This window comes from Myxine glutinosa, chromosome 6 (genome assembly GCF_964187855.1).
Source record: "Myxine glutinosa chromosome 6, kmMyxGlut1.1, whole genome shotgun sequence".
Taxonomy (NCBI): Eukaryota; Metazoa; Chordata; class Myxini; order Myxiniformes; family Myxinidae; genus Myxine; species Myxine glutinosa.
Window position 1 is genome coordinate 16,888,360 of NC_136266.1, and position 23,641 is coordinate 16,912,000.

At 47.2% G+C, this 23,641-nt stretch overlaps 1 protein-coding gene across 1 annotated transcript in view; it reads right to left on the reverse strand.

The window, feature by feature from the left end:
- The window catches only part of LOC137429619 (vasoactive intestinal polypeptide receptor-like), a 135,390-nt gene that overhangs the window by 75,423 nt on the left and 36,326 nt on the right, over positions 1 to 23,641 (reverse strand). The window contains exon 3 of the mRNA XM_068119688.2: positions 5,439 to 5,536. Coding sequence (XP_067975789.2) covers positions 5,439 to 5,536 — 98 coding nt within the window. The remainder of the gene's footprint in view (positions 1 to 5,438; positions 5,537 to 23,641) is intronic.

A 23,641-nucleotide genomic window follows, 5' to 3' on the forward strand; every position in this document is an offset into this window, starting at 1 on the left:
AGCAATGGAAAACCACCTAGCATAAGCCGTTGGCAGCACGAACACTCAGTGAAGTATGGTACATCAATCACATCATTATATCAGAGTACAGAGAAACGAAAAAACCAGATTATGCTTTTATCGAGCAAGTAGTTGCACAGGAGTTGTGTGAATAGTCCATCAGAATTATGTTAAAAACATGTTAAATTGAATGATATAGAAATAATAATAAACACATTTTTTATGCAAAATGATGACTTGCCACAAAGAACGTGAACAAAGTAGGGATGGTCACAAGCAAATATCAAGTGAAAACATCCCTACATCTTTTTTTGAAGAATGGTTGTTGCCTCTCCATCCCTTGGTGTTTGTTTCCCTGCCTGAAGTTGACCAGTGAAATATTAAAGGTTCATTGCACTATAATTTTTTTATTGTACAATTATAATGCATTGTAAGTAATACACCAATAACTGAACCATTGTTATTTGTATCAATGATGTTTGAGGCGATAAAGTTCAAAAAGTAAATCTGACCGGCACCACCCCTAAATATTATTGACAGTCCCCTACGCGATTGTCTAATCCATGTGACGTCATTCTGGAAGGATTGTGTGACGACATTCTGGAAGGATTGTTTCAATATTGCAATGAAGAGACAGACATGCTGTTGTGCATTATCGAGGGCTTTATTGTGCCCTCGGTGCATTGTTTACATCGTACTTGGAATGGAAGTGGTTGACATCGCAGCTGCATCGAGCTACCCAAGTGCCCTGCGGAGCGAGAAGAGAAACATCATCAGGGCATGGTGAAAGAGTGCGAGGGAGTCTAGGAGTGTATTTACGTGAGCACTCGTGTTCTGAGGGTCCAAACTGAAGGGAGAGATGTCATTTTGAAAAACGTTTACTCTCTTGTGAACGGAAAATAAGCACAACTTTAATGTATTAATGAGAACGGGGAGGAACGGAACAAAAGGAAGGGGAGCTCTTCATCAATGATCTCTCCGAATCTCTTGAAAATCCTCTCTATCTCTTTGCTGATGACTCCACTCTTCCGCTCCATTCCTCAGCCCTCAGATCGGCAGTGTGCAGCCTCCTCACTCTCTGCAGACCTGAACAAAATCACAGATTGGTCAAACAAGTGGAACATGTCTTTCAATCCTGACAAATCTCACACTCTTACGATGTCTCTCCGAAAAGACCGACTGGACAACCCTCCCATCGACTTTCTCAACAATCCTCTCCAAGAAGTTCTGTCACTCCAGCTTTTGGGTCTCACTATCTGCCATGATCTTTCCTGGGAAAACCACATTTCCAAGATGGCTGCCAAAGCCAGTCGCCGACTGGGCATCCTCCGTCGTGCGAAGTCCTTCCTTGGCACACCTGAGCTCCTCACCACATACAAGGATTTCATCCGCAGCTCAATGGAATACTGGTCTCCCCTCTGGGCTGGTGCTCCTGCTTCACACCGAGCTAGTCTTCACGCTGTTGAAACCAAAACTTTCAGAATCATTGGAATCTCCCTCGATGAAGCCAATTCTGAGGGCCTCTCACTCTCTCACCGCAGGCAGGTTGGTGGTCTTTCTGTCTTCTACCGACTCCTCTCCGGCCATGCTCCCCCAGTTCTCTCTGTGATCTGTCCCCCAAATATTCCTACAGGACGCACAAGATCTGCCAGCAACCCTCTTATGGTGAAACTGGCAAAATCAAGACTCTCTGCTCACCTTCACTCTTTCATTCCTCTTTTCTCCTGCCTATGGAACAAACTCCCTCACTCTCTTCAATCCCACTCCTCTCTCTCCAGGTCTTTAAAACAGCTGTTCACCACCATCTCTTATCTTCCCCCATCCAACACCTTGATCTTTTCTACCCCCGTTAAAACACCCCAAATCCGCCTCTTGCAATCCCCGACTTCATTCCTGAAATTCCTAGTAGTGTTCATTTGCTTTATACCGTGTACCCCTCACTCCTCCCCTCGCCCTCCTCCTTCCACAGATCTCCCGACGTCCCTGTTCTCTACTGTTGTTGTGCTTGTGTGCTTCCCTCGCTCTCCCCCTCGTGTCTCCCGCTCCCTTCATTGTATGTTTTATGTGTCTGTGCATGTGTCTGTGCATGTCGAGTGGGGGAGAGGAGTCCAGGGGTGAAAGGAATCTAGTGGGGAGAGGAGTCAAGTGAGGAGATGAGTCGAGTAGGGAGAGGAGTCGAGTGGGGAGAGGAGTCGAGTGGAGAGAGGAGTCGAGTGGGGTGAGTGGTCGAGTGGGGAGAGTAGTCGAGTGGGGAGAGTAGTCGAGTGTGGGAGAGGAATCTAGTGGGGAGAGGAGTCGAGTGGGGGAGAGGAATCTAGTGGGGAGAGGAGTCGAGTGGGGGAGAGGAATCTAGTGGGGAGAGGAGTCGAGTGGGGAGAGGAGTCGAGTGGGGGAGAGCAATCTAGTGGGGAGAGGAGTCGAGTGGGGGAGAGGAGTCGAGTGGGGGAGAGGAATCTAGTGGGGAGAGGAATCTAGTGGGGAGAGGAATCTAGTGGGGAGAGGAGTCGAGTGGGGGAGAGGAATCTAGTGGGGAGAGGAATTGAGTGGGGAGAGGAATCTAGTGGGGAGAGGAGTCGAGTGGGGGAGAGGAATCTAGTGGGGAGAGGAATCGAGTGGGGAGAGGAATCGAGTGGGGAGAGGAATCTAGTGGGGAGAGGAGTCGAGTGGGGAGAGGAGTCGATTGGGGGAGAGGAATCTAGTGGGAGAGGAGTCGAGTGGGGAGAGGAGTCCAGGGGTGAGAGGAATCTAGTGGGGAGAGGAGTCGAGTGGAGAGAGGAATCGAGTGGGGAGAGGAATCTAGTGGGGAGAGGAGTCGAGTGGAGAGAGGAGTCGAGTGGGGATAGGAGTCGAGTGGGGATGGGAGTCGAGTGGATAGAGGAGTCGAGAGGAATCTAGTGGGGAGAGGAGTCGAGTGGAGAGAGGAGTCGAGTGGGGAGAGGAGTCGAGTGGAGAGAGGAGTCGAGTGGAGAGAGGGGTCGAGTGGGGAGAGGAGTCGAGTGGAGAGAGGAGTCGAGTGGGGATGGGAGTCGAGTGGATAGAGGAGTCGAGTGGATAGAGGAGTCGAGTGGATAGAGGAGTCGAGTGGATAGAGGAGTCGAGTGGGGATAGAGTCGAGTGGGGATGGGAGTCGAGTGGATAGAGGAGTCGAGAGGAATCTAGTGGGGAGAGGAGTCGAGTGGAGAGAGGAGTCGAGTGGGGAGAGGAGTCGAGTGGAGAGAGGAGTCGAGTGGAGAGAGGGGTCGAGTGGGGAGAGGAGTCGAGTGGAGAGAGGAATCTAGTGGGGAGAGGAGTCGAGTGGAGAGATGAGTCGAGTGGATAGAGGAGTCGAGTGGAGAGAGGAGTCGAGTTGGTGAAAGATGTAGGGATGGGTTCACACAATCATTTCTTGTGACCATCCCTACCTTGTTGATTGACAGGCATTGTCCCGCCAAACCCTCCTGGGCCTTCATTGAGCTGCACGAAGGTATGGCAGCCATGCTTATTTTGCGGAATCCTTTCAAGTTATAAAAAAATTCAATGAACCCATAGTCCTTCCAAATGTAAAATGCAGTCGATGCGTTTGAACCAAATACTGAAGTTAAACCAATTTTTGAGTTGGGCTGATTGAAAAGAAGAAGAGGTATTGTAAACAGACTGTTTTGGATCAGTCATTTTATAGTTCAGAGATACTGTCGAAGAGTTTCATGAATGTTGTTGGATTTGAATTCCTCCGCAGATGGCTGATCGGTAGGTACCTGATAGTGTTATACGTTTGTATCTTTGCAGATTTATTTGAGGATTTGTGACATATAGAACTGAAGGAGTGTCTGTGCCATCCCTACATAGAAAGGCCACCGACTTCCTGATTATTTGTCAAATAGCAAAAAGCCAATAAAGATGACGGGTTGGAACTATTTAATCGACGGTGCAGCCTCGTGAGCGTGTCAGTCTGAAGCCTTGGCCTAATGCCCAGTGTGCTTATATCTTCTTTATTTATTGGACATCATGCGGGCGCAAATTAACACCACGAGTTTTACTCTGCAAACGTTGCACATCACATGCAGTGAATTTCACCTCCCTGCACCTTGAATTTATTGTTAAAACAAGTACAAAAAGTTTTAATTAAAACAAAAGCCACGTCGATGTTACACAATGCCTAGATGCAGCTGTGCCTATAACGTCGATGTTATAGGCACAGGACATTCCTATTGATTCGATTACTTTATGTTATTTTTGTGCAAAGTGAAAATATATCTCGGCAATTTCCCGTGTGTGGCGACGAATTTTTAATATATCTCGGCATTTTCCCATCTGTTATTTCAGGCGGTGTATGACTGACCATGCTGCGATTTAAAAATATATATATCTCGGCAATTTCCCGTGTGTGGCGACACGTGAACGAAGCTATGCTCCTCTCTCCACATTATTGTGACGACGTATAAATTAAATATTTCATCGTGACGATTGTCATCAAATGGACGAATTTTTAATATATCTCGGCATTTTCCCATCTGTTATTTCGGGCGGTGTATGACTGACCATGCCGCGATTTAAACAAAATATATATATCTCGGCATTTTCCCGTCTCTTATTTCGGGCGGTGTATGACTGACCATGCCGCGATTTAAACAAAATATATATATCTCGGCATTTTCCCGTCTGTTATTTCGGGCGGTGTATGACTGACCATGCCGCGATTTAAAAAATATATATCTCAATGGACTTGAAGTTACAGGCCTTTGAGAATTCATTTCGTTCTATAAAGGGCAACTTTCATCGGATTTTCTTCCCGTTTTTTTTCAACCCAGTCTAAAACTATGTTAGCGACTGTGAAAAATGAAATGATATATCGAATTTGATTTGAAATAAAACTGTGTGAGAGAGGAAGACACCACGGGCCTACAAAACAGGCCTCAAAGCTATGCGAGTTAATAAAATGGTGGATATTTGTTTATATGAAGGCTCTCCCAGAATAGGTGGAGCTATGGTTCCCAGAATGGGTGGAGCTTTGAGGTTTTGTCTTCTCTGCAAGAACAAGAAGAACAAGAAGAAGAAGAACAACAACAACAACAGCAGAGGGCACTCTATGAGCAGCGTCTGCGACGAGGCTAAAAAAAAATGCTTCTGTACACCGCCGTTGATGCTCGGTTTGCAAACCACCATCTCCAATTCCAATAGAAGAGTCATAATTACTCTTTTATGGAAAATGTTTTTGGAGTTTGTTGTATCCTCAAAAATAGACCGTAGTGAACACAGATTCGTGTTAAAAGATTGACCTTTAAAACCCATCCTTATGAAGGGGGACAGACATCTGTACAAACACATAAACGGACATTGTGTTCGATATGGCAGATTCCATTATTAAATGATATCAAGGACTAAAAATCATATATCCTTGAGGATTTGAATTCAGCTTAAACAAAGGAAGCAGCATATAAGGAAGAGATGGTACAACTTACCGGAAAACGCAGAGGATAATCATGGCTATGAAGAGTGATGTAAGGGAGGTGCTGTACCCGACCGTGTACAAGAGCTGCATTAACGTATAATGGAAAGACTGTGACGACACAGAAGGGAGTCAGGAGAGGGAATAAGTTGGGATGGGGTTTAGGATGCAGTTTGGAAAAAGTGAGTGACAACATGAGTCAGTACAAACAAACCGATAATGACATTTGGCTAAGCTTTACCTATCACAAGCTGTCATAAGGGCATTAAAGAATCAACTATGAATGGTGGACAGGTTTTGCATATCATTAGTGAGCCATCTGGGTTTTTTTTTTTTTTTAAACAACAGTGAGATGGGAAATCTCCAGAGTCTGTCTGATGTTTGAAAAGTTGAAACTGAAATCCTGAACACCTGCAGATAGATTTGAATGCACACCTGTGATATATCTGTCTACTTCCTGTCCTCATTACTGTACTCACAACGTACATGCCCACAATTTCAAAAATAATTGGTCCAAATAAAAAATAATGGTATAAAATCGTTTTGCTTAAATATTGTAGCACAGTACTGATTTTCAAAAAATTCAGTCTTGGAAACAAATGTAAGTCACTCGAGCAGTTTCAATAAAATTCATGAACAGGAGGAAAACATAGAAAATAAGTAAAAAGTAATAGTTAACATTATCTTCAAAAATAGATGTTCAAAACATTCGTCTTGTACATGAAAGCCAGCTCCCTGAAATTTTACTTCACCATTTTTACCCTGCGCTCGCGAAGCGAAAAGCAGAGTTAGGCATTCGGGTGCGTCCGTAGTGCGCGTCTGCATTTTTTACAATTAATTTTCTCGGCAACTGTTGGTCCGAGTGACACGAAATTTTACCATAGGAGTGGAGCGCCTCCGCCTGTAGAATATTTGAGTTATAATTATGACGTCATAGTTCATGTGGTACAGGCGCCATCTTGGAAAAACGTTACACCTCTATATCTCTCAAACCACTCAATAGAAAAAGTTGAAACATGGCTCATTGTCAAGTACTCCCCAAGGGGAATAAGATATGTTAATGGTGTCATCGGTGCCTTCGTTATGACGTCACAATTCGACAAGTATAATGCTTCAACCGATCAGTATGAATTTTTTTTTCTCTGTAACTGTTGATCTGATGGACATGAAATTTTCACTGCAGGAGCGCCTCCTCCTGTAGAATATTTTAATGATAATTATGTAATAGGTCATGTGGTACAGGCGCCATCTTGGAAAAACTGAAAAACGTTTCACCTCTGTAATCTCCAAAACCACTCCATGGAAAAAATTTAAACATGGCTCATTGTAAAGAACTCCACATGGGGAATAGGTATTGTTAACAATGACGTCATTGGTGTCGTAATTATGTTATAATTTTACAGGGACAACACTTAGTTTGATCAGTTTGAAATTTTTGAGCATGATATATGCAACAATTATATTAGAGAATATAAATTTATGATGTCATCGCTCACGTGGTCTGGCAGCCATATTGGATCAAATTTTTAAAAACCGTTCAAAAACAGAAGAGTTGGCTCGCATCAAGTTGACTGCACAGGGTAAGTATTCTGTGAATACCATCTAGTTTAAATGTATATACAAGGTCGAGGCTCATGGAACATTACTCTCTCTGAGTTCAGTGTGTTAGAACAGTGAATGGATCAGGAAACAACAAAACAAAAGGAAGAGCAGAAGGTGAGGGGGAACAGCAACAGCAGGGCCGAGGGACAAAATAGAGGGGGATGGACAAAACAAGGGATGAAGGTAAGAATGAGTAGGATGCAGGGGTGGACCAGATGGAAACAGGCAAATTCTCAAGAAGAAAAAAACTGGAAATTTGGGAGTGCAGATGTGGGAAATTGGGGGTGGGGGGGGGGGGGGGGTGGCAGAGGTAGAAAAGATCATGGTTATGGATTTATATGGACGGGGGGTGGTGAACAACTGTCTTGAAGATCTGGAGGGAAGAATCTCTGATGGCTCTTTCTTGTTACCCTCGCCATAGAGAGGGTATTGCATTTTTTTTTTTTTTTTTTTTTTTTTGTATACAAGATCGAGGCTCGTGAAAGAGCGAACATTAATCACACAGAAAGACAAACCGACACATAAAACATATAACATCGGGAGCGGTAGACAAGATGGGGAGAGAGAGGGAAGGACACAAACACAACATTTGAGAGCAGGGACCGAGAGACATGGAGACATCGAGAGATCTGTGAGAGGGAGAGGGCTTTGGGGTGGGGGCATGGGAAGGGGGGGGGGGGTGGGAGAGGTATAAAACATATGGACACTGCCAGGACTTCCAGGTGTCCAGGAGACATCGAGAGATCTGTGAGAGGGAGAGGGCTTTGGGGTGGGGGCATGGGAAGGGGGGTGGGGGGGGTGGGAGAGGTATAAAACATATGGACACTGCCAGGACTTCCAGGAAAGAAGTTGGAATTTCAAACATGGTGGATCTGGGGTGAATTAGCGGGGGTAGAAAAGATCAAGGTTTTGGATGGGGGAAGATAAGAGATGGTGGTGAACAGCTGTTTTAAAGACCTGGAGGGAGGAGTGGGATTGAAGGGAGTGAGGGAGTTTGTTCCAGAGGCGGGAGAAAAGAGGAATGAAAGAGTGAAGGTGAGCAGAGAGCCGAGATTTCGGCAGTTTAACAACATTTGGGTCTGTTTGTCTGTTTGTTTGTTTGTTTGTTTGTCCGCACAGAATAAATACGATTTTCTCTGCAACCGTTGGTCCGATTGACAGGAAATTGTCACCATAGGTGCAACTCCAACTGTAGAATTTTTTATAATTATGACGTCATAGGTCATGTGGTTCGGCCGCCATCTTGGAAAAATCGAAAAACTTTGCACCTCTATATCTCCGAAAGCACTGAATAAAAAAAATTGAGACATTGCTCATTGTAAAGAACTCTCCATGGGGAATAAAATATGTTAATGATGATGTCATAGGTGCCTCCATTATGACGTTATAATTCGACAAGTAGAAAACTTCATCCTATCAAGATGAAATTTATTGAGCGCCATGTCGGCATAAACTGGTGGAGAAAAAAAAATGATGATATCATCGATCACATGGTTCGGCCGCCATATTTGTTTTCGGAGGGCTATGAGCGACATGGGAGCGAGTCAGAAGTAGAGGATTTTGAGGATAGGATTGGAATCTCTCCCGTTCCTGAGCGATCGAACGATGAAACAGACCCGAGGGCTTTCCAGGCCATGATAATACATTTTATGAGGGGAATGAAAGAACAAATGAACGGAATGAGGGAGCAATTGGGGGACCAAATTGATGGATTAAATTACAAAATGGATACCCAAACGAATGAATTGAAGGGAATGAGTGAACGATTGGAGGCTAAATTGGATGCCTGTGGTGTACAATTGAAAGCCGGAACGAAAAAGATGATAGCCCAAAGAGAACAAACAAATGAATTAAAGTAAGAACAAAAGAATGAAATTGGGTCACAGGAGAGGGAATGTTCGAAAGTAAATAGGGCATGTTCAGAAGTAAATAGGGAATGTTCGGAAGTAAATAGGGAATGTTCGGAAGTAAATGGGAAATGTTTATTAAATGAGGACCTGGAAGGCTGTCGGATCTGCGTGGATGCCAGAATCCACCAGCAGGGTGAGACATTGGAATTGGTGCAGCACCAGGACGGTGATTTGGAGCAAGAGGTAAAGAAAATATTGGAGGCCCGTGTAACAGAACCAGAGCGGGTGTTTATAGATAAAGACCTGTTGGGGCCGCAATTGACTGGGGATGAGAATGATGTGACACAGGAGCGACCGAGCATTATGGACAACACCATCGAGGAGGAGATTGCTGGGGTCCAACAGAGTCTGGGAGACGAGGTGGGTCGGTCCGTTAAATACCACCGGAGGAGATTAAAGTGACCAACGAGACCCTCACCACGAACCATAATTGGGCACCGGAGGCTCCAAAATTGGATACCCAGCTGGGGGGATGTTTTGGCCCCGAGCTGGACTCCCCGAAATGGAGGAGTCAGGAAATAGAGCCTTGGAAAAAGCGATCCCCATAGCAAATTTGGAACAGCTGCAGGGAGGGACAGGAGAACCCGAGGAAGGGGTTGTTACCTGCAGCTGTGGTTGGGCACGCAAGGCCAAAATTTTAAAACTCAAATTGCAATGGGAAATTAATTTGGCATAGCCTTGGAGGGAGTTGGTCCCCGGGCTGTGGGATTCAGACAAAGAGAAGTCATTGGGAACGTCCTCGTGGGAAATTGTCCCATTTCAAAATTGTTTTTTGCCAGCCAGTTGGGGGGCTGTGCTGGTGAGATTTGGACGTGGGGTCCGACCATGGGTGTCATGGTACGACCTGGGCCCCACGGGGGATCTGGTGGAGTGTGGGGTCCCTTGTCCATCGGGGCGCCGCCCGAGCGAGTGTCTCGGGCCGGCAGGGTCACCGGAACCTGGTGGGGGTTAAGACCTCTGGGGGTCCGAGGTGGTTTCTCACAGGCACCTGGTGTGGTGCATCATGAGGACCACTAGGGGGAAGTGTTGTGGGCCGTGCTTTAGTGGCAGCACCACGGACGGCCAACAAGGGCCTGATGTGGTGACCGCCTGGGCATGCAGCCTGACAGCCTCTCCCTGAGACTCTGGGACAGCCAGCATGTGGAGACCTGCCATGCTGTGCTGGTCTATGGACATGGGTCGAACCGAATGGACAGGAATGATTAAAGCCCACCGGACAACTATTGGAGCATCTGTGGAGCGTGATGGTGTGAGCATGATCTTCCACAGATGATCTGTTGTGATTTGTGGACTCTCGGCTTGGGAAGAGAGCCATGGGATTGGATTGGGAATTTGGAACGAGCCGAGCATACGGGGCCATGCTCGGCTGGCAGGTGTATGGAGAAGCACCCTTCTTTGGTGGAAATAGTGAAATGTAAAAAAAAAAAATTGGCACGGGTAATCCAAGGGTTAGATGCAAAATTTAAGGGGAATTTTGTGAAGAGGCCGTGGTGGACACTGAAACCAGTGACACCATTATTGATCCAGGGGTGTTAGACCAAAGTGTTGGAGGCTGGGATGAAAATTGATAGACTAGCAGGACACAGCCTTCAACTGGCTGCTGGGGTGATGGAGCCAATATTTGGATGCGGGGTTGTGGGGGTCTGGAGGTCAAGGTGGTGTTATGGGTGGCCGAGGTGTGCGTCCATGTCTTCTGGGATTGAGTCCCCTGGTGGAGCATGGCTGTCGGCTAGACCTTTGGCATGGTCATATGTGGGTGGACTGGGGAATGTGAGAGGAGCAGGGGACGTGATGTGGATGCCACACACTGAGACCGTGCCCCCCAGGTCCGAGTTGGAATGGCGGAGTTGGCAGCAGGTGCTCACCACATTGGGCAGCTGGGGCTAGTGGAGCCATGGTCCTCGCAGGGGGCCGAAGGATGGATGGTGGGTCGCACCCTTATGGACACTCGTGGGCCATCTTGGCGTTTCGGCTGCTCAACTTACCGGATGGCCCTCACACTCGGTATAGGGGCGGAGCTTTAGTAGTGTAATAAAGGTCACCGGAAGAGGCGGATCCACATGCTTGCCAGTATAGCGGATAAAAGAGAAATTTGAGGAAAATTGATAGGCCCCATGGGACAAATTTAGGAATTCGGTAGGGTGGATGGCACTCTTGGACCTGACCAACCTGCACATGAGGTAAGGTGCTTTGATAGTTACTGTCCCGGGCTTCGGTATTTGCTCACAAATTGGAACATGAGTAATTTGGAATGGGGGCGGGTGGGAGTGATGGCATGGCTGGTGAGGGGATTGGAATGTGTGCCACAAAGTGTCTTGTGGGTGGGCATTTGTTTATGTGTAGAGGTTTTTGCGTTTTTGTGTGGTCGTGAGAATGGAAATGGAATTGTGATTGAGATGTGTTTGTGAATGTGAATATGGGGAATTCACATGTAAGGAGGCCATGGCAGCATCTTTTTGTGACATCCTTTTATTGACATGTGGTTGAGAATTGAATGGCAGCGGGGGAGGAAATGTTATTGTGGATTTTGTGGGTGGGGAAGGTGTGTGTGTCCGCAGGTATGGATCATCAAGCTCTGGAGGAGCAGTGACTGCGGCCCCCCTGAGGTAATTGCCCCTGGCAGCCAGTGGTGTCTGGAAATTGTGAGCCCGTCGGTGGGGAGGTCTGATTGGACGCCCTGCAGTATGGAGACCCCTGGCGACGCGTGAGGCTATGCGAGCCTGAGGCAATGGAGCCTGGTGTGGAGACCCTCCTGGCAGGATGACAGCTAAAGGAGCTGTTTGGCTGTCATGGGGCCAAGAGTTAAAAGGATGGGGTGAAGAAGTCGTAAGTCGGGTGACTTGTGTTTTGAACTGCGAGCACCACAGCCTGAAGCGCCACCACCATCTTCCTTGTAGGGTACCTCCCCGCTGCCTAGTTGAGGATCACACACGCATATGTATGCCATCTATGCCATGATGGCATAATTACATCTATGCCATAGTCTTGCAGAGGGGTGAAATATGTGTTTTGATGATTATTGAAATGTGAGTGAATGGTTATGGGATTTGTGTGAATGAATGTGTGAGAAATCCACCGAGCTATGTCACTCACCTGTAACACCAGGACAGGGCCTGTGGAAATTCGGGTACATTGGGATGGCTCTGCAGGTAACATTGGGCATTGTGGCATCCACCGGGGGACGTGGTCTGTAGAATGGGGTTGTACAAATGTTGTTGAGTTCCAGGGGGGGGGGGGCTGTGTTATGTTTGTGGGGTGTAGGCAATGATTACCTTAGTCCAGGTAGAATTGTATAGTGTACCATACTACGTATGTCGCGATGAAGAGGAAGAAACCCAATGCATCATATGTAGGATATTTGTTTAGACCGGATGTCGTGTAAGTGCGTACAAGTGTCCCCATGAGAGGGGTGGGGTTATGTTAATTAGTTAGGCATTAATGGTAAATTTCCTGCATGTAATTGCATCTGTTATTTCAACTCTGTTCCTTATGACAATGCAGCACACACACAAAGCCAGGAAATAGAGTATTAAACGACACGAAATTAAAAGCTAACCAGAAACAGGACTTTGAGCACGAACGATTATACCACCGATGGGTGGTCACAAGAGCAGGCAGGTCCGTGAGGCCACTCCCCAGAGAGCAGTGATTGGTGAGCTTTGTCGAGCAACAAAAAGAGGGACTGGGTGATAGGAGCAGGCATGGGCGGCGTCGGATGACGTCAGAGCCTTGAGTACAAAGGAGTTGAAGGGCCGACATTTTCTCGCTCTGCTTCGGGATTTGCGAACTCTCTTCGGGCTCTGCGAATGGACGAACATTTTCTCTTTTGGCTTTCTCTCTGCTTCGGGATCTGGTGGTGAACGATCGCCAATAAGCTCTCTTGGCTGTAGGGTTTGGTGGCGAACGGTCATGCTCCGACATTTTCCACCCTCTTGCGTTGGAACATTGGTGCCGTGCAGTCACAGTTCATAGCGCTCTTGCGCTGAGAGACGTGGGTGCTGGTGAGGCGGACGACGAGGACGAACGCTGCTGAGTGAACGAGGGCGCGCTGAGGCCTACTTCCCGCCAGGGGCTGTGCCACGCCCGGATTGCGCACTCAGGTCTGGATGATTCCTGACGGGGTTCAGGAGACGCTCAGAGCTAAGTGCCTAGTTGAGAAATACACACACATTTATTTTCACCAGTTATTTGTTCCGTTTGTCTGTGTACGAGTCTGTGTGGGGACGTCCCGTTTAGGAATCATAATTTTATCGTGCGTTCCTTTGTTACCGGCATTTCTTCAATAAAGCCGGTATTTTTGTACATTTGAGTCCGTGTTGGTTTGAGTTGATCTTTGCAGGTGCGAAGACGTCTGGAGGAAGCCATCCAGGTAAGTTCGTCATTCTCCTTTCCCTCGCATGTAAAGAACACCGCCATATTTTTGACTAAACGCCCCGGGGTTGAAGCTCGATTGGTCATCCGTCACCCAGGGGTCTTAATCCCGGTGGTGAACACGACAACATATATATATATATATATATATATATATATATATATATATATATATATATATATATATATATATATATATATATACACTGAACAGCAATAGAAACGTCACTTCATAAAAATAATTCCTGAACATTTCCCATAGAAATATCAATGCATTTCGTTTAGATATCTCGTTATTTACATTAGTCTGTATCTAAATTTAATCCTAACTACCGACAGTGGTGCACACGTGGATAAAAACAGGTGACCAAAACGCAGGCAAGAAAACGACCATGGTACAAAGTCGTGCATGATTCCCATGGAAATCAAAATGCACGTGCGTCTCCTTGTGACTTTCCCTATAAAAGGCACCCCAAAACGTGTGTTCATCATTCGTGTTTCGATGCCAGCGCCATGCCCAGACTTACGAGGATTCAGAGAGACCAGGCTATTGGAAGATTGCATGCTGGACAGACTGCACGAATGGTTGCAATGCTTTCCATGTCAACGTGAGAACCATCTACAGGTTACAGGAACGATACCAGGCACCAACAGCACCGATGACCGCCCACGCAGTGGCAGACCGAGGGTAACAACACCACGACAGGATCGACAGATTGTGCGTCATCACATCCAAGATCGCTTTACCAGGGCTACAGAAACTGCAAGACAAACAGTTGGAACCCACCAGAGACACATTAGTGGTGATACAGTCCGTCGACGTTTGAAGAACAGGGATGTCCGTTGTCACAGGCCGTATCGTGGCCCCATTTCTACAGCTCAACACTGCCGTGACCGACTACAGTGGGCCACACAGCATCAAAATTGGCGTTACCAGCAGTGGAGAACCGTTCTTTTCTCAGACGAAAGCCAATACTGTGTTTCCACGGCAGATGGCAGAGTGAGAGTTTGGCGTAGACGTGGGGAACGCTACTCAGATGACTGTGTGATGGAAAGAGACTCGTGGGGTGGTCCAAACATCATGGTATGGGGTGCTATTGCTCTCAATCACAAAGTCAGTCCTGTGGTGTTCCAGAATATTGGTCCAGGAAAAGGCAATGTGTCACAGCTGCTCGCTACATCGATCAAGTCCTCAGACCTTACGTTGTGCCACATTTTGGACATCACGGAAATCATGTCTTCCAGCAGGACAACGCCCGTGCCCACACTGCCAGAGCAACAAGGGACTTCCTGCAACAGAATGGCATCCAAACCATGCACTGGCCTGCACTCAGCCCCGATTTAAACCCGATAGAGCACTTGTGGGACGAGGTTCAAAGAAGACTGAATGACGTTCGACCAAGGCGACAACTGCAGCTCAACTCAGTCAGGCGTTTCTCAGAGTGTTGGGCCCAAGTGACAAATGCCTTCATAAACCGATTAATCCACTCCATGTACAGAACGATGTATGGCTGTTATCAACGCTCACGGGGGTCACACAAGATACTGATTTTGACCTCCCTTGTTCTCACCTGGTCTTGTGTTTTTCTTATTCAGAACATTTCACATTATTGTTTGAACTGTGGTGACCATACCTGTAATGTTTCATGTTGATCCTAAATCTCAATTCGTGTTGATCATGACTTGAAAATAAAGACTCCAAAATATTGATTCTGACTGACGTTTCTTTTGCTGTTCAGTATATATAGATATATATATAGATATATAATTATATATAGATATATATATAGATATATATGTATATTGCTACGGTTTTTGAGATTTGTACATTATGACATCATTAAAGGCTAAAGGTTTGCCCCCCATAGTTAGTCCACGAGCAACACGTAGGCCCACTATGAGTATTAGTTATGTCATAGTATGTGTGAGTATAGGCCATTTCCCCGAGTACTATCTGCGTTGTGTAAAGACATGAGTTTAGGTCCCTTCATTTTTGGCGCCACCCTTCAGTTCCACCTATGGGCATAATTGATCCCGCGCCCCATTTGGCTGATCCACCCCGTTTGTTACGCTTTGGCTGCCAGCAGCATTCGCTGCCCTTTGTTCGCTCGCTAGTCGAGCAAACACGAGGTAGGCCTAAGGGGGAGGAGCGCGGGGTCGGGGGTGGGGCGGCGTCAAGGAGCGCGTCAGAGGCGATGACGGTAAGGGCCACCAGCCAACCAGGGCTCTGAGGGCATGGCGTGATAGGGTGTGGTTACGGCGGCGTCTGGCAAATACTAGAAGGTTCGCGGGGCGTGGATATAAAAAGCCTGTGCACAAAGACCTTGGACAGGTCTGGAAGGAATTGCGCTTTGTCAAAGGACTCGGAGGACTCGTGCGGAAGACTTGCTTGAAGGATTGAAGAGGGCTGGTTGAGAGCACTTTATTGTGTTAGCGCTTCGAGGCTATTGAACTGTTACGTACGCATTGTTACGTTCGCCTATTATGTATGCAGCCACGCGAGTGAACGCGCAATAGCCGCGAGTATTAACCGCCAGAGCCCAGACCCTACCGTTCGCCCCGTATTATCCCGTGTGCGCCAATGACACGCGGAGAGCTCCTGCCGTCTCTACTATCCATCTTCGCGGTACGACCTGGAGACCGGAGAGAGCTGACCATCCGTGGACATGCCCTCCATCCCTGGACGTGCTGACCTTCATCTGCAATCCCCGTGTGAGTGTCTGTGTGTGGACGGGCCCGTTTGTCTTGGGTAGTAAGTTAAGACTGTTTTAAGGCTGCACTGTGTCCTCTTCTGCTGAACCATTGTAAATAGTGTGAATAAATCTTGTTATTCCTTTTCTTCTGAATTCGACCGCTTTTGTGATTTCCATCATTGGGTAAGCGTGGCACGAATAAGAACGCTTGGATCGGGGTCTAGTAATTGATAACGGCTCGGGTCACGGTTCGCTACCGCTCGGCGTATCCACCAGCACCCGTGATTCGGGCGAGGCTTATCTCGTCGTTTCAGGGCAGCGCTAGTACTTAGGTAATAGCTAATCTGGTCCTACAACCCTATTTAGCACTGTCCGGAAAGGACGTCATAGGCCTCGGGTCGCGCCTGGTCAGTCAAAGACAAGGGGACTAATCCCCCCTTGGTAAGGGGAGAAGGCCGGCACAGAGATCCGCAACAATATATAACTACTCTAACTGACATTAACTCACTTACACTACCCGGGGTCGTACCCTGCCAATCGGCCTCTTAAAACTATGTGGTCCTAAAAACCGAATTCCCCATTGACCACTCTGCAGTGCCCCTGAATTTGGGTCTCACTCCCCAATTTTTCTTACTGTGCCCTTGCACAATTTCGGGCTGGGTCGTGTGGCTCCACTAGCAGGTCCAACTACCTGCTCACCTCCGCCACTGAAGTCGCCACCCGAGCTTACCTGCTCCTGTGACTACCTAAACTGGGGAAGGCCCCTCCTGGCACTTTTACCCCTCTGATGCCCTCTCTGGCATTGGGCTACCCGGGTCCATCTCTTGGATCCTCGGGCCCCATTGAACAACTACTCTGACTGGCTCCCAGAGACTACCTGCAGCCTCACCTGGCCGACAAACTACCAGTGGCGGAGTGCTCCAATAACCATACGCACCAACAATGCCCACACGCCCAGCCATGTCACTGACCCATGCACCCAACCAAAGCACTACTTGCCAGTTCCCGCACCACAGGTGTCAATATCCAAACAATTTACCTAAGCCCTCTACCTGGCTTTACACTACCCCACCTCGGGTATTCGTGAATGGGTCCATCTGCCCCCATTCACTCCTTCGCACCATGCATTCCACATCTTTTACTTCACACCAAGCATTCCACACCACTCATTCCACACAAACAAATACCTGGCACACACTTTGTGCTCACACACCTCAAACACAACTCCATTTGTTCTCCATTACACAATTTCCTGGTTATTCTCAACCAATTCCTCATTTGCTCAATACACAATCCATGGTTATTCTCAACCAATTCCTCATTTGCTCAATACACAATCCTGGTTATTCTCAACCAATTCCTCATTTGCTCAATAAACAATCCCTTGTTATTCTCAACCAATTCCTCATTTGCTCAATACACAGATCCTCACACACACAGCATCATCTCACTGACTACTTCCCCTAAACTCGTGCTTCTCCATCTTCCCATTAAACTAAACACACCCTTCGTCATTATCATCCTCCTAAGCTCTCTACGTCCCCTCTATAGTTGAGATGTCCCTACTTAATTCTCATGTCCTCTACAGTCATCTAATTCCCTAACAATTATCCTAGCCCGCCCTTGGCTAGCTTCGGTGCCCCATGGAGGTAACCATTGCCGGTCCCTCCATGTGCATGTCACTGCCATTCCCCCTAATCTAATGCTCATGAGCCCCGAGTGAGGAATGGTAAAGCTACCATTCCCCCATGCCGGGTACCATTCGCCAACACTATTGCCATTCGTCCACTATACTTGAGCGTCGTCAGGTGGGAATACATCGTCATCACAGCTCGGCTTCGAAAAGCCGAGCGATGCATGCGGGTGGTTTGTCTACTGTTGGTTGGGTCCGTCCGGCATTTTCGATCCAGGGGAGGAGGCATGGTCGGGCCGAGGTTCAGGGCGCCATCTCTGCGCGAGGCCTTGCGGTCCCACGCGCGATGGCCCAACCGCCCACGGTCGGACCACCGCAGCCGCCAGGGGCGTGACTCCGAACTCTCCTACCCCCCCCCCCCCCTTGAACCGTGCTGATTGCCTTTCCCGCGAAGGCGCGGCACCGATCATACAGGGCGGGGCCCGGCACGAATCGTGCACGTCGGTCCTTGTGAGAACCGCTGCGACAACGATCCACGCCGGTCCCCGCTGCAAAACAAAGCACACAACCCACTGAGGGCTCATGTCGGTATACGTCGCGATAAATGCTACCCCGGTCTGCGTCAATGCTTGAGCCGCGTTCTCACCACACACGTGACCCACTCCATACTCGCACACCTAGCCGTCCCTGCGCCTCCCATACACTCCATACATTCCGTTACTGCACACTCTTCTGTTACACACTCAAGTGCACACCACCCAGGCGCACTCATGCCGTTCGCACCCTCCATTATCACACACCCTCGCGCACATCCTGGCGCACTCATACCACTCACGCACTCCATTACACAATCGGCCATCGCACACCCTCGCGCACACTCTTCCGCTACATACTCCGTAACGTCCATGGGTGTGCACTCTCCTGGTACACACCCAATCACGTGCTCTGGTGTGCACTCCTGCACACTCTCTACAACACGCTCTTCTCCGACGCAGTCTTCCCACACACATTCCGTCATGCTCTCGCACACGCGCGCCATTCGCTCACGTACACCGCACAAAGGACCTTCCACGAGCACCCGGGCTTCGTCTGATCCCAAGCGCGCCAAAAATCTTTTCCCGCCAAACACTTTCGCGCCATACACACCCCTACTCACCTCGGGACCTCCTTCTCCGGCAGCACCTGCAAACCTTTATTGGGGTTAGCAAGCCTGACATCACGATGCAAATACAGACTTTGAGGACATTCCATTTCTACCTCCCGTGATATATTTCCTGACTCTGCCGTCTCTTCGGCCCCAATTTCAATCATTTATTTTTCAATTCTAATTATTTCTTTTGTTTCTAGCTCGACACTGGCACGCATAAAATTTTATTTTCCAATTCGGCGGCCGTCGGCTCTTCTACACCCCGAGTCGCGATTTCTATTCCCTCGTCCATGTAGCCGCGCCCTGCTCTACCTCGCTCCCCCCGCGTTCCTCGCACCGCGTTACCTCGTCGCGTAGCAATGTGACCTCCTCGCCCAACCTGCGCCCTATGTTCTTCCCCCGTTTTTTTCATATCACACCTGGATCCCTCCCTCAACTTTTTTATTTCCCTTCTTGTTTTGTCCCCCTCTTATTTTATGTCTTCATTAAACTTGCCCATAATTGCCATCATTTCAGCCATAAATTATTGCATGTCTCCTGGTATCGCGGCTCGGCTCTCGCCGCCATGTGCGAGGCGCCGCCATTTTCTACCCCTGCTGCCGGCCGCTCTTCTGCTTCCTCCTCTTCCCCCAATTCTTCCCGTGGGTCCTGGGTCATTAATTCTTTCTCATCTACCTCCTCTTCTACCCCCACCGGCATTCACCCGCTATGGCCAGCCATGGCACGAATTTAAAATTTTGAATTTTAAACTAAATTTCGGTCACTCATGATTTTGGGCCGAATTCGTCCAACAAAAATTTAGTAGGGTTCCAAATCCCACTCCCCGACACCAATTGTTACAGCCAATATGTACAATTGGTGTCCAAAATTTTGTCTACAAATTTTGTCCCAAAATTTTTGTCCCAGGTTCCAAATCCCCACTCCTGACTACCAATTGTTGCGGTTCTCTACGCCAGCCCTTAATCCCCTCATCAAGGGGGGATTAATCCCCTTGTCTTTCTGGGCTTGGCGGAACCGAGACTTGAGAGGTCCCCCTCGGACACATGCGGAGTAGGGTTTCAGGACCACTCCTCGCTCGCACCTAATTCCCCGCGCTGCCCTGGAGCGAGGAAACAAGCCTCGCACGAACCACATGTGGTTTGAGTACGCCGAGCGGATTGCGTACACGTGGTCCGCGCAGTTACCTAGAGTTTGGAACTGATTGGAGCGATCTTATTCGTGCCACGCTTAGTCAAATCAGGAAACCACAGGAACGATCGAATCAGGAAGAAAGGAAGAACAAACGGTTTAATTATTTCCCACACGTATATACAAGTTCAAGGACGAAGAGACACAGAGCAACCTAAGCAGTCAACCTATCCCTTGGACAACGGGCCCATCTCACTCACACAGGGGATTGCAGATGGGCAGGTGTTCCCCAACGCGTCGAGAGATGGTCCCCCGTCCGCTCTCCACGGCCCCGGCACGTCCCGCGAAGATGGTGGCAGGCGAATGCAGGGACTCGTAGCGTGTCTCCCGAACAAAGCAGATGATGGAGTGGAACGGCAGAGGGCGGACTTTAGCGTGGCTGGCGGTTACTCAGCTGTTCTGACTCGCGCGTCTCAAATGTGCGGTATTCGGTTCAAGCGCGTCCTGGCTGCACCCGCGTATCTGTACCGCTCTCGTGCAAGTGTGTGAAGTTCATCAAGTTCATCAACTGCCGCGAGTCCTCCTTTGCTCTCGGCTTTCCCGCGCTAGTCCTTCAAGCCCTCCGATGCAAGTCCTTCGTTTGCCGCAAGTCCTGTTTGCCGCAAGTCCTGTCGAGGGCTTTCGCGCAGCCGGTTTTATAGCTACGCCCCCAGAACCTTCTGGAACTCACTCGAACCTTCTCACCACGCCCTCTGACGCCACGCCGCCGTCACCACCTCCGAGCTCTGGTTGGCGGCTCGTGCTTACCGTCAGCGCTTCTGCCGCTCCACCCTCGACTCCGCCCCGGCCTTCCATGGCCTGCCTCGTGTTAACTCGCCCAATAATCAACCAATGCTTAGCAAAAATGGATCGAGCCTATGGATGTAGAATGATCGGTAGAAGTAGGGCCTATTCTCCTGGCTCCTACTCAACGCAAAACTGACACTGAAAGGAACTAAGCTTACAAATACTAAGACATAAACTATACTATCGCGAGGCTAGATGTTGCTTGTGTGACTAACTATGGGGGACAGACTTTAACCTTTATTAAACTCACTTGACAGACTCAAAACCGCAACAATATATAGATCTACTATATAAGAGAGCTTTTGGTCTGTCTGTCTGTCGCCATTTTTCTCAGAGATGGCTGAACAGATCTTCGTCAAACTTTCAGAGGTTCATCAGTGAGTGCCTGGGAGTGTTTTAGGCAAAAAAAGTAAAAAAGAAAAATTGAAAAGCAAAAGTTTTTTGGGGGGATTTTTTTTTTTTATCGCTATATAGTGCCTAAGCCTTTTGATTAATGCCGGTTATATACAAGTACACATTCACATAAATATAAAACAATCACCAGACATTTGAACACAAGTAATAAAACAATTCCGGAAGTGGTCAAAGTTGGTGGTAGGGCTTCTTCTTCTTCTAAATGTAATCACACTCAACTCAGAAACGTGATCAACGGTACATGCACCAGGATATATTCAACAAAAAGGTAAAATGATGATTTGACATCTGTGATGGAGTCAGATTTGGATGTAATTACTTTTCCATTATATTTGCCCTCATTTCAAATATGTTAATGTGTCTTTTTCGCTTGAGCAACGCCAGGTACTCCAGCTATAAACACTTTTATACTTTACTCGGGGTACAAATACAAATACAACTTTATCTGGGGGGGTAACATAGGCTATGTGACGGTGGCCTCATGCGTGAGTGTGGGGACCAGGAGAGGGGCGGAATTCTCTATGTAAATGTGTACCATGTAGCGCCACTTGGTGCTGGTGGCAGAGGGTATTACAATTTCCTTTTTTTACCTTGGGCAACACTGAGGTCATGAAGCACTCTTTGCACGGGAATTTTTTTCCTCCTTCCCTCCCCCCTCCCCCCTCCAAAATGGAAGGGCCTGTCAAAGCCACCCCCCCCCCCCCCCCTCCCGGAATATATCATCACAATATTTGAATATATTGTGATTATGCTTTATTCTTCAATACATTACCCATTTTATGAATATTGCTCTGTCTATGTATTGTACCATATGAAATTGCTTATTGTATGGAAATAAATATCAAATATCAGATTACATTTGCTATCCTGTTTGTTGGATTTTTCCTTTGCGATTCTTGCTATCCATGCTTCGTAAGTCACATCGAATGCTTGCGCACCATCATTATGGCATGTCCCAAGCTTGTGATTCGAACCAAGCACAGAGAGAGAGAGAGAGAGAGAGAGAGAGAGAGAGCAATAAATAAGTGTAAATTATATTTTGGTGTTGCTCGTTAAATATACTCAAATGCTCCTTAAGGCTGAAATATAATGGCATCTGAGCGAAGTTCAGCAATGCAATTTTAAAGCTAAATTAGGTGCTTTTTAATAACACTTCAGAAGAAAAAAACTAGTAATACATTTGCAACATTTTTTTTAAACTTAGAATATGAAATGAATGAATGATCGTTTTTTTTTTTTAAGGCCATTTTCCCGCTAGAGCGGGGGTTAGCCTTGCGGGCCCCATGACAATCATGGTTCCCTGTTTTGAGGCAATGTTTTTATGGCCAGATGCCCTTCCTGACGCCAACCCTTGGTCACGCTCTTACGATGCACAGGGATACAGTGTACCTATTCTAAACCGGGGTACACACCGGGATCATTCATCCCAGCAAGCTGGTACTCAAATTTGCCGACCTCGGAAGGATAACAGGATGAGTCAACCCCCCTGGTGTTAATTCAGCGATCGACCGGGATTCGAACCCAGGATCCTAGGATCCCAAGCCGGCACCCTAACCGCTAAGCCAACTCCAGGGATTCACCAGACACCAGAACATTCACCAGACAAATTAAAGTGAGAATAAATTATCAGAGAGTGACAAGAACAATGGGAAATGAAAATTAATTGTCAATCATTTACTGTGAATATTCTTCCTACGAAGGGAATGGATCTGAATTGAATTTGCTCTGCCGTTTTTGAGCATCTGTGTAAGTTGTTGGTCTACAAAACAATGAGAGAGACTAAGCAACAAACAATTGGGTTATTTTGTCATGAAAAATATTCTGTATGAAATGTTAATGTTTGCTGATGTATATCAAATTAGTAAACAAAACTACCGCCAAAACAGAACTCTCTCCCCTGTCTTATGCATTCTTTGCATTTTTTTCTAATGCATTGTTTGTTCCTTTTTTTACAATTTTACAAATTCGTTTTTACATCAAACACTAAATAATTATTGTGTTACATAGCATTCGTTTAACAAGGTAGCTAAAGATGCATTACTTATGCAAGTTAGAAGAAAGAATAATCTCAATTGTTTCCACTTTACTGTGGAAACAATAATCTCAATTGTTTCCACTCAATTGTTCTCTGCAACCGTTGGTCTCAATCCTTTACTCTCTTTTCCATATAAACTCCTCTTTTCCCTTTTGTTTTATCTTATTCTCCCTTTCCTTCCTCCTTTACTTTCCCTTCACTTCTTACTTTTCTTTCCTGCTGTTCTTCTTGTTTTCAATTTCACATGCTTCATCCATACATAATCTAAGGGCAATGCCATCTGAACAGTGTTTACCTGTCCGTCAGGTGTATGTATGTATGTATGTATGTTTGTATGTATGTAAGTATATCACATCCACCGGCATTTTGCATGTTTATTCCCTTTAAAATTAGCTTTCTCTGCAACCGTTGGTCCGATTGACACAAAAATTTCACCA